This window comes from Apteryx rowi, unplaced genomic scaffold (assembly GCF_003343035.1).
Source record: "Apteryx rowi isolate R43461 unplaced genomic scaffold, aptRow1 scaffold_616, whole genome shotgun sequence".
NCBI lineage: Eukaryota > Metazoa > Chordata > Aves > Apterygiformes > Apterygidae > Apteryx > Apteryx rowi.
This window is the reverse complement of record NW_020450890.1, coordinates 433985-446049: the sequence shown is the minus strand read 5'-3', so window position 1 is coordinate 446049 and position 12065 is coordinate 433985. Positions and strand designations below refer to the sequence as shown.

At 37.5% G+C, this 12065-nt stretch overlaps 1 protein-coding gene across 11 annotated transcripts in view; it reads right to left on the bottom strand.

Moving 5' to 3' along the window:
- MSH3 (mutS homolog 3) overlaps positions 1 to 12065 on the bottom strand; it is a 107768-nt gene that overhangs the window by 21598 nt on the left and 74105 nt on the right. For 9 of the 11 annotated variants that reach the window (XR_003256346.1, XM_026083807.1, XM_026083808.1 and 6 more), the window contains 2 exons: positions 9654 to 9768; positions 6109 to 6266 (listed from right to left, as the gene is read on the bottom strand). Coding sequence is in view for 10 of the 11 variants with exons in the window: in XM_026083807.1 (XP_025939592.1) it covers positions 6109 to 6266; positions 9654 to 9768 (273 nt within the window). In the remaining variant the exon portion in view is untranslated. Of the gene's footprint in view, positions 1 to 2153; positions 4300 to 4469; positions 4655 to 6108; positions 6267 to 9653; positions 9769 to 12065 lie in introns of those variants that run through there. The other 2 variants (XM_026083809.1, XM_026083810.1) reach the window with 2 other exon arrangements.

The following is a 12065-nucleotide window of genomic DNA, read 5'->3' as shown; positions in this document are numbered from 1 at the left end:
GACATAGGCAGGCACCTCAGCGAGACACAGCTTCTGCTGCATCAATTGTAAGTATCAGGTCACTGTACCACAACTAGAGCTTAAAGTCAGGTGGCCTGATTTAAATGGCTATGCAGCTTTGTCATGCCAAACAGGTATGAGAGGATCAGCTGCCTGAAGATTTCTGCACTCTAGTTTTACTTGCATGAGCAACTATACTATACTTTTTCAAAATTATTATGAAAGGAAAAGAGCGGGAAAGAGAGAGCAGGAAAATCAAAATAGGTAGGTAACTCAAACCCCAGAACATATTCAACACATTCAGGGTTCCAATTTGTGGCCATGTCTATCTAAAAGACTCTGTTTATAGGCACATAAGCACCAGCTCAAAGAACAAAACCATCCCTCCTGAACCAATGTGAGCAATCACCTTCTGTTTTCACAAGGTTTTACAATCCACAGTGTAATCTGAACTAAAAGCAAGTCTTCTAAGTACACACTTAGCAATCAGAAACGCCTTCCATGTTAAAAATGCATCTAAATCATGTGTTGCAGGGATAAAATTTAGGACAAAGTTCTATACACCTAAATACAGATCATGTGATGCTCAGACTCCTGCTTATTCAGGTAACATACCACAACTACCTATTAACCTGTATTGCCAACCTCCTCCCCTCTTTGGTTTTCTCAATATACCTTCTCAGATAGTTTCTTTGCATCATGATGATTCCATTTCTTTGCACAATGATGATTACAGACAAGCCGAGATTCAAGGAACAGAAAGATAACTCTTTTGAAAGAGAGGAAGTGTATGAGAAGGGACCTACATGTACCTCACTGATGCTTTCTTTTTATTCATTTCACCTTTGAATATGAAGCTACATAACCTGCAAGAGGCAGTTTTGAAATGCAATTGGAGCACAGTGCAACATCATTAGTTAAGGCAACTGAAGCTGCACCTTTAACAGTACGTCCAGTTTGGCTAATAGTACAAACCCTCACTGGAATATATATGTCATTATACCGTAACTGTCCATACTTATGTCTGATCACTGAAATAGCTTTTATTTCAACACCAGAAAAAAAAGCTAGGTAGTTAAGTCCTCTAGAAAGGAAATTCTTCTTTATTCCTTTACCAGATCCTAGAGTTGTCTGTTCCATTTACAGTATTCTTCCTACTGGTAGGTTGTGACTTCAAGAAATAGACTCTTAAGATTTGGAATCCAGGGCATTCAAGTAATTTCAACTATTAATTAGCCTGTTGATTTGAACATATTTTACCTTTAAATTGTTACAGCAGTCTCTCACAGTTTCGAAAACTGACTTTTATGATGAGCTACTGGGGACTTACTAATGGATTGAAGGTTTCGCTTTTGTGTTGTAGCTGAAAGGAACAGTATCAAGAACAGATCTTAAGTGGGACCTCTTTAAAGGTTAACTCCCCTCAGCAGCTAAACACAGAGATGATGGGACAGTGCTATGAACCTTACAGTAACGTATGTTGCTTACTCTGCATTGCCTCTTCTGAATGCACTATTAGGTCAAGCAGAATTGCTTTCATTAGTACCTCCAGATCTGCATGTGCACACTTGCTTTGTCTTTCTATGTGCATGCAGAGAAACATTATATTAATTTAAATGCCCAAATAACTGAATTAGAAGAAGAACTAACACAAATTGAAGATTTGTTTAAAGCGAAAATTGAACCCATTTACTGCAAGGACAACCTTGGATGGGAATTTTTAAACCCATCAGAGAATTAAACACTCAAATCTCATTGAAAGCCAATATAGTTTGGGCACTGATCTTTCCAAAACTCTTCTAAAATTCCTAACTTTAATGAAACTGATTTAGTTACAATTTTAAAGCAAAGGTTGCATGAAAACTTCATCCTTCATTGACAAAAAAGAAAAAGAAAATACCAATCAGCAGAACATCCTCAAAACACTGTGTACTTGTTCCTCATTAAATAAGCTATGCCCATCAATTTAAGGGATGGCTAAGGTCCTAAAAGTCCTAAAACTTGCATGTACAGAAACTGTTTACACATCCATTGACTCATGAAAAAATTGAATAGGGGTATGTGCAATTTCAAGTGAGAAATTTATACACTTTATTAATACAATGTAGAAATCTCTTCTAGAAATAGCTTTAAATAAAAATTCCCAAATACAGAGTAGTTTAGTGTCTCTTTAGTCTCCGATGTTGTGAAACTGTAGCCACATAACAATAAAGCAAACCTTTTATACTCTATTTCACAACCGCATACAGATGTAAGGACCAAACCCCAGCACTGGAAACAGCAAGGGCTCTCTGTGTAGGGGAGGGGGTGGGATTTGGGGAGAGTTCATGGGAACACTTAGAAACTTCCACAAGAAGGGGGCAATGCAAGCAGGGGACTGGAGGAAATGTCTCTTGTCCCCCAAAATTTTCAGCTTTATAGACTCATAATAGGACATCATCTGGGCTTAGAGATTTTACCCAGTGAAAAAATTTCTCTCTTTCTCCTCTTCCTCTTTTCTGATGAAATCATCAACGCTATTCTGAAATGCTTGGACTAGCCTTAGCACTATACTGTGTCTACACATCTAATAATGAAGATGAACCATTCCTATTTTCACTGTACCTGTAAGCAAGACATTTCCTTTAATATACAACTCTTTTGCAGCTTTAAAATGTTTAATACTATGCAGTATTTAAAATCAATTTAGAGAAGCTATAATACATAAACACTAAATATATCCAATGGAATAACCATAGTAGCAGCCTTTCAATTTCCATGGAAACACCACTGAGACCACAAGATAGAAATCCTAGACAAATGTTAATCTCTTAAACCTATATAAATTCACACTTTGAAAATGCAGTAATGCAATCTTAAAAATAAACAAAACAAAAAAAAACCCCACCCAAAACTGTTGGCTCTTCTCATACACAAATCTCTTCATACAGTCATCCCATAAAGCACCCCTCAAAGCAGGGGTGCTAAAGGCAGTATCTAAAAAACAACACACCATGGTAGGGATGAAAATAACTTGGAAACTGACGTCTTTCCATGCAGTGTTTTTAAGAGATTAAAAATACACCAAAGTTAACAACAAAATCCCATATTGCCAGCAAAACATCTGTGGCTTGGGATGGCAGTGCAGAAAGGAGGTCTGCATAGCTGCATCATGTAAAAAAACAGCAGATGAGGAGAAGAAAAGAAGCTGGGGGGGCAGAGAGGGAAGGCTGAGCTGGGAGAAGAGGATGAACTGAAATCTTCGATCTCTTAAGCTTATTCCCAAACAGAAGAGAGCTCCTGGCAAAAGCTGAGACTGTGCAGCCAGACAGAGCCTTAAAGAAACAATACAGGACAAATCAGGTGGCAGCCAAAGTTATTGTTTCTCTTCTCCAAGCAGGCATTAAAATCTATTACATGGATAACTTCTCAAGGCTCAGAAAAACCCTGAATATAAAACCAGATTAATCTGGCCTGACAAATGTGCATACTTTGACACCTCTTCCAGAACCCAACAAAGCCCCCAAAACATACATGGCTGCTTCCTTTACAGTCTCGGTACACCTTGGGCACTTTGAGTTTCAGAAAATAGTAAGTTATTCCTTTTCGAATTAGAGACGGTGAAGCTCATGATTTGGGCAAGGTGAAAAGGGAGGAAGAGTCAGGCAAAGACCAGACTAGGCACAAAGGACTGCTCTGCAGCTACTGCAGACCAAGTACAGAAGGACTGAGAAAAGCATCAGGAACTCTCCTATTTGGGGAGCATAACGGATCATTATTTGGAAATGCCCAGCAAGGAAGTCCATCTACTCCACAGGCAAAATCATGATGCAAACTTTATCCTAAACACTTGTATTGCAAAGAAAGCTACAACTGAGTCAAGATCTAATACCTTATAAACCCAGAGCAAATGGCTAGTGCCTGCCCCAGCAACATAATTGATTCCCTGAAATTACATTATACAGAAGATGGAGGTTTAATCATATGCACCACCAAGAAGTTCCACTGATTATGGTTCACAAATTGAAGTGACCATTCTGGATTTCTGAAGGTATGCAATTCAGCTTTTTTGCTTCTTGTTACTCTTCTGTTAACCTTTTGGTTAGCGCATGATTATTTCTCACTAGGAATATTTCAGTAATGTATTTTAAAATTTCTTCTTGATTAATTTTGAGCCAATTGGTTCACTCTTAATTATCAGTGCAAAGACAAGAATTTAAATAGTTCTTTAGAACAGTCATCTGGTGTTCATATTTCAAGTTTTGACACATTTTGGATTAACTGAAGAATGTCGTATCCGGCTGAGCTTCCACAGCTAATCTAGACAGGAAAAAAATAATCCCCTGGGTTAGAATCTGATTGGGCCCCAAATTAACATGTGTAAAACCTCATCACCACTAAGTGGCATACCCTGATCCTGCTTGGCTTGAGATCTAAAAGCGCAAGGTAGCATGGTTAAAGGTAAAACCATTATCAGAACAGGTGCTAAAATATATACAATGTAGAAAAAGGCTATGTGGAATGAGAGAGGGACAGATGAAACACAGATATATTGAATTCAAAGATTTCAGACTATAGAGGACAAAGAACAGTTTGTTGACTTGCTAGTGGGCACCTAACAAAACAGCACTCCCAGGGACCGGGTCACAGTTCTCAATCTTCCTGCAGAAACATCCTGTTGCAACGACAGTCAAACAGTAGAGGAAAGGGGTGTTGGCATAAGAAAAATAGGCTTATACACTTATGGTTAGAAATTAAGTCAGTGTGAATACAAGAAAGGTGATCTATGTTCACCTAGGAAATACAGAGGAAGACAAAAATAATCTTCAAATTGTTAGTAACCTTAGAATGTTGTTCTCTGTGAATATATTACATCTTATGTATCTCTACTTCCCCTCAACAAATGCTCATTCAATAAACCAGTCAATTACTTTCCATACAGGGTAGGGAAAAAAGATAACTATTTTGAATTTTCAGTTCCAATTAACTTTGGAAAGATAATACAAATGGCTTTCCAATTTGTTCAATTGCTTAGCACTGAAGTGCATCAAAGTGCAATTTTGTTTATTTTTGTCATGACACAATGAGGCATAAGAACACAACATCTTTATATGATGAAGCAATCCCAAATGAGCAATATTTCAGATTTTCTGATAAAAGTTAACTCTAAAATGCACTCTGCCACTACAAAACTAGAATTTCAGAAAAGATAATTCTACCATAGATAAACCATCTTTGCATGATCTTAAAACTATCAGTTATCCAACTCAGATCACATCAGTAACACAGAACTTTTGATGATTAAAAAACAGAAAAAGATGAAGGGGAAAACAGCTAGATAATCCTCAGCAACTATTCAAGCTATAAAACCCACCACTTTTCACTTTGTTAATAATTTTTACAATTTATTCAGCACTCTTTTAAAAATAAAACTGAGACACTGAATGAACTGAACTGTAATTATACATTCTTTAGAAGTCATCCAGTAAGGTATGCTTAAGACTGATAGTACCAGAAAGAATAGGAAAACAACATACACCAGCCAAAATTCTTAATCTCAAATATTGTGGCTATGTATAACTGTGCTGCACAGCAGAAAAAGTTGCATGATTTTCAGAAGGGAGGCATTCATTTCAGGAAAGCAGCATTTGGCTATAACCCAGTAGAATATTTGGCTGAGATGTTCATTTGGGCAGATGAAGTTAGACATCTGGGTTTTTATCAAGACAGACACAAACATCCTTTAAAGATTCAGATGTTTAATTTCATGAATCCAAACCAGGTACTTCAGTCAAACAGCTTACCAGAAAATAAGGAATCAAAACCAAACAACCAATTCATGTATTTAAAAATGAAAAAGAAAACTGTAAGTATAACTCGAAAGTTCTAAATGAAAAATGAAATTATACTTTGCTACATACATACATCTAAACAGACATATATACACACACACAYATACATATGCGTGTGTGTACATATATGTGTGTATATATGTATGTGAATATATATAGATACACACACACACACATATATACACATATATACATGTATATGTATGTATACACACACACACCTGCCAAACCCTGCCACAATGTGTTCCTAAACATACAGCAAGTTTTAAAAGATTACCTGGTAAAAATACCATCCACAACACCAATTGTTGACTCCTCTGCGGGAACGTAGGAACCGATCTGTGCCATGACTGTGATCAATGCAACTTGCTTTATATAGGAGCTCTTACCTCCCATGTTGGGTCCAGTTATTATCATGACCCTTTCACCATCTCCCTGGAAATGCAAAACACTGGTTAAATATACTGTCCTGCATGCGGTCCTTATATAATACATTTTGATGTGTATATGTGTCTTAGAAGGACAAAGGACATGTTCCCAGGATTATACATTCTGCTTCCAAGTGAACACCTTGCTTCATTCTTGGAGATAATTTTATTCACTTCTCAAGATATTTTGAAGCCTCAGACCCATAAATCTTCCCAAGACCCTTCCGGGTTGGTGAAAGAGAATCATCACTGTCAACATTAAATACTCTTGAGCAAAATGGGCAGAAAGAGGAGAAAACTTCCCTTTCTCCATCAAGGAGCCAAGAAAGCACTTTGAGAACTTTCTATGTAGTTTCCTTTGGGAGAAAGGAAAAATTCAGAATAGCCAATGCTGTCCATAATTTGGTTGTGATCTGGACTCCTCTGGTTAAAGTTCTCATTGATAAATAGGGAGAAGATCTGGCAGACAAAGATCTGACCTAGATTTTACACCCACTCCTATTGTTTTTGCCTTAGTATAACACAGTCACATCCAAACAGACTGGCTGTTACAAGAAATCAAGACATTAGAGTTCAATACTTGACTGCAACACAGATATTGTGAGCAGACTGTATCCAGTCTCCGATTATCACTGTATCTAATCTCTGCAATCCTATGAAAATGAAATCAAATGTAAGAGCTCATCTCAGCCCCAAGACTCCCCAGAGCACTGAAAACTCTCTAGGGCTCCAGGATAAAACTTTCTTCCTCTGGTGCAAGACAACTGCTAATAAAACTTTAAAACTCACCTATGAAGCAATAAAATTTTCTCAGGGCCTGAATCAAGGCTAGGAAATTAAGGTACAGAAGGACAATCAAACTATAGACGATTAGACTTTTCCTTTCTACTGTGTACACATACAACAAAATCCAACAAATTATAAACTAATCAAAAGGCAACACATTCCACTGCCCCGTGGGAGGAGCACGGAAAAAAGGACAAGCTGAGTGTAACAAACATTAGCCACATTACTTAGGAAACTTGGAAGTGATCAGGCACTATGACAACAAGAACAATGTAAGAATCTCCATGGAATAAACCTCATGATCTTTACAGATCTACTTTTCCATTGTGTTTCCATTCTGTTAATAAGGAGGCAAATAAAATTAACATAAGACTGTCAATTTTATATAATAATTCAGATCATACAGAACAGACATGCAATCGGTACCTATTATATGCAAATAGCTGTTTAGCTTTTGCTAAGGAAACCCTGTCAATAAGAAACTAACAATATAGCCAAAACGCAGACAACACCATTATCAGGAAGAAAGGAGGGATGTAATGAAATGCATATGACTACAGGGAGAAGAGAGTTTATAACATTCTAGTCCTCAGGATATGGTTTCAATACTACTACTAAAATTTTGTCAGGGCCACCATTTGGCTTAACACAACAGAATTACAGATAGTTAAAACTAGAGCGAGTTCATCTGTTAAAATCCACAGAACAGACTTTGCTTGCATGCAGGCAGCCCAAGGATTTGTGAGGCTCAACCCACAAATTTCTTGCATGTGTTTGGTATTCCTCCAGGGTCCTTCCAAGCATGTTCTGTGGCTGGTGGCAGGTTTGCTAAACCAGAAAGAACATATGCTGCAGCACCAGACCAGAAAACCCATCTACCCTTACAATTACATGAAACCACAAGCCAACATCTTATTGGAATTTGTGGCTAAAGTTACTAGTAATAAAAGAATCCATGAATACTTTTGGGGGTGGAAGGAAAGAACAAGTTGTTTATGTCAGGGCATGTAAGAAAGCTCTTCCTGAAGTTAGATATTTTACAACATTTCAGCTGAAAACATGACAGGAGATGCATTTTCCTGCTGATTAAAACACTTCAGTTTAAAACTAGAGGCATTTTAACAAACTGGATTCCCACCTACCTCTCACAGAAAAGAGAGAACTCAAACCGACAGTAGAAGCAAAGTTGATTTTACTAAGATTACTTGATTTTGTAATATTTAAGACGTGGAAATCTAACATTAGAATGCGGATAACAGGAGAAAGTGCATGATGATTACTGAATGAAATGCTGGATTTTTTGTAAATGCCATCTGTTGCTTGTTCTGACTTGATGAATAATTTTTAAAATGTTTACTTTTCACTGAAGTATTGCACAATATCTGTACCATCATTCGGCATTTCAAAATATGTCAAGATAAATATATACAAACTTGAATGGAGTTTATCACAGCAATATTCCACATTGATGTCTGCTACCTCTTCTAAGTTCACACAGTAGTACAAAAAGGCAGTTAGCATTCAGAAGTAAGTTGCAAGCACATTTTTACATTCATTAAGAACAGAAATCTAATATTAAAAAAAACAAACAGATGAATATTTAATGAAAAAAATCTCAAGATGACAGTAGTTTAAAAGAGAGATTTCAGTTCTTCAGGAAAAAAGCAAACAAACTAAAATATGCTCATCAGAAACAGATATACAGAATAAAATAAGGTAATGTTTTCAACCTCAGGTAACTGCATATGAATAGCAATTTTAAGTAATTTAGGTCATACAATTTAGGTAATACCGAATAGAAAGTGTTAACAAGGGTCCCCACACACGCACTTTGACCTGTTGACAACAATACCAAGCAAGTAATAGTCTTCCTACTTCTCAAGATCATGCTACTTAATTCTCTAGAGCAGAAAACAATAGTCAGGGGACTTATGGCCTACAAACTACACATTAGGAAGACTTATCATATGTTAATGTAAATGGCTTCTCACAACTAATGTGCAGTCTACAAAATACGCATGATACTACATCATGAACAGTCAGAGAGCCAGAGCTACACTGCAAGATTAATAAGTGCTGTATGATTTTAATAATTGCAGAAATAATGGAAAACACATAGTAGAGAATTACCTAAATCTGAGATACCGCAGAAGTAAATCGGAAAACTGAGCCTATATAGGTGACAAAGAAACTGAAATTGCTGCTATTTTGTATATTATATACCCATAGAGAAGCAACTAGGAAAAAACTCCATGAACTTGAGATTAAAGTTACTGACAATATGCAGTCTTCCACGATGACTTTATTTAAAAATATATATATATATATATATACACAAAACTCATTTACCTTTCATAAAATAACTATTTAAACTTTCATTTTCCTAATTTTGAGATTGCCTTTCTTTTCATTTGTTTATGACATTAAGTCTGAACAAGTCTGCAGAATGTACCTGGCTACATGTCATGTCTAGCAACATTCTTCTAAAATGCAAGCAAGCAGCCAGTTGTACGATTAAATTATTTATTTTAATATTCTGGCCCAGAAGCAAATCCTGGAGTCCTTCCCTTGAATGATTTTGAAGCTCAGACGATATCTCAGTACTTACTGAAAGGTTAGTGGTGTTTGGAACATACTGATCCTGTTCCCCCAGTAGCACATCAATCACAGGGTGCCTGCCATTTTTTATGATGATTTCTCTCCGATTATCTTGCACAACCGGTCTGCAAAAAGGAAGAGATGTAAATTTCAATGTTTATTCTATCTGATAATTTAGAACTACTGCAATTAAAACCTATGAGGTACAGTCTAAGCTGCAGATTTTTGTGAAAAATTACAAATGAAACAAAAAAGTATTCTTCCAATCAAGTTTCCTCAGTTTCATTCAGTTACAAAAAAAAAAAAAAATTAGAAGATTGGATAAAGATTTTTTAGAGTATTTCCATAATTTTTTCTTTACTTAGGGAAGGCTTTCAGTCACTTATGTATATTCTAAAGAACTAGGAAGATCTACAAAATGAGCAAGTAAGAGCAAAACCACTATCTTCCCACAGCCACTGCACCAGCTCTTCAAAGTTCCACCATTTGCAGGTACATTTAATAATTTCAGAATTGATTCCTCTGATGAACTAGGCTAGCCTGCCACTTCATCAAGCCTTGGCTGGAGCGTGGGGAGTAAGAAAAATTGTCCAACTACAGATATCACAACCAATAACACATTAACCTACACAAATCAAAGACTACAGCATAACAGAGTTGCAGTCTTCTTATGAACATTAGCAGCATTCATATCTGACAACAACTCCCAAACATGTTTAAGAGTCATCACAATAACTGTCAGCAGAAGGAGCTTGCTACCTAGGCTGACACACTGAAATGACAGTATTGTTTAAGAATCAAATATGCAAACTGTATCTGTTCTACCTACTTTTTCTCATCCCCAAACCACATAAAAAAAAAAAAAACCTACTTCAAATGGTTCCACCTTTCGTAGCTGCAAATCTATCTACATTCAAGGATGTTACTAATAGAACATGTATAATTCAATGCTACGTATCACCTAAAAGCTGTATATTCTTCACAGAGCAAAAAACAGAAAACAGCATGTTCCACTAAATTATGACTATGGTATTTTTTTATTCTCTGCAATGTATTTTTTTCTTTTTCAGTATAACTGAAATGCAACATTCACTGGGAGGTAAATTTGGTTTCACGGCTCAGCAACAGCATTCTCCAAGACTAGAAGTACAGGCACTCTACAATAAGAGCACTACCTTAGGAAAAGCAGCAGTAGCTGAGGAAAGAGAACACTGGAATAAAACCACATAGTTTTTGGACTGGAAGTTGAGTAACACTTTGGGTAGGCTTTAGAGGGAAAAGAAAATGTAGGGAACGTGGTTTTCCTTGGATAGAAGAATGACTATATGATTAGAAAGGAAAACAGAAAAAAATAAATAAATGGCATATTAGGAACATGAATCACTGAGGAAAGAGATACAAGTTGAAAATGCCATGTTTTTTAGCACAAAGAGATTTCCAGGTGAAACCAATTAGGACAGAGCCTTAGGGTTTGGGGACAAAACAAGGAAATTTCACCCCCTCTCTCAGTGGATATGTAACTTGCTTGGAGCTGTAATGTGATGGACCAAAAAGGGAAGAGCACACACCTAGCTGCACTTACTCCTGTACCTCTCCACTTCGTAACTGGGAGAGGGAGATGCCAGCTAAATGACCCATTTGCTAGTTTAAACTTCTGCCCTCATCTTTGAAAATCATTTCCTTTTTTTAACTGCTCAGGTCTCCTTTGTGAGAGACTTGTAATTGTGAGAGAGGATGTAGCTTCAGGATGCCATGAGCCTGGCCGACTGCCTGTTCTGGTTCCAGACAATAGAGCTGGCAGGAGCAGGGGCTCAGACACAAGCATTCAAAAGATCCTTCCTGCCCTGTGTTCCCACAGCGTGTCATGAAGTTTTCTAAAAAAATTAGTAAGTTGCTGTGGAATGCAGTAACATGTCATTTAGTTATATAACACCTTTTCAACTGCATTCCTTAAAGATAATGAATCCACAAGTCTGCAAAGTGGCTGCACAAATCTCAGATGATGATGATGCTTGGGCTACCTATATCATCATCTTTATGTAACTAACTTTGCTGTGCAAGAGCCTTGGCTTTGTACGCTGTCCATGTAAAGAACGAGTGTCCCAACACAGGGGTCCCAAGATGGCCCGCGGAGGCTGCCGGAGGTGCTTACCTCTCCCCAGCAACTGTGTGGGGCATCCATGTTCCTAACTTGTCTAGAGAGGTTTGTGGCCTGCCGGGGGCTCGTGTGAGAGATGTCATGGAAAGACTGCCAAGGCTCATCCATTCTTCGGACTATTACCCACTGCTGCTCTTCCATGTGGGCGCCAATGACACCAAGGGCAAACTGGAGACCATCAAGCAGGATTTCAGAGCTCTGGGGATGGTGGTCAAGGGTCTGGGAGCCCAGGTCATCTTCTCCTCAATCCTGCCAGTGAGGGGG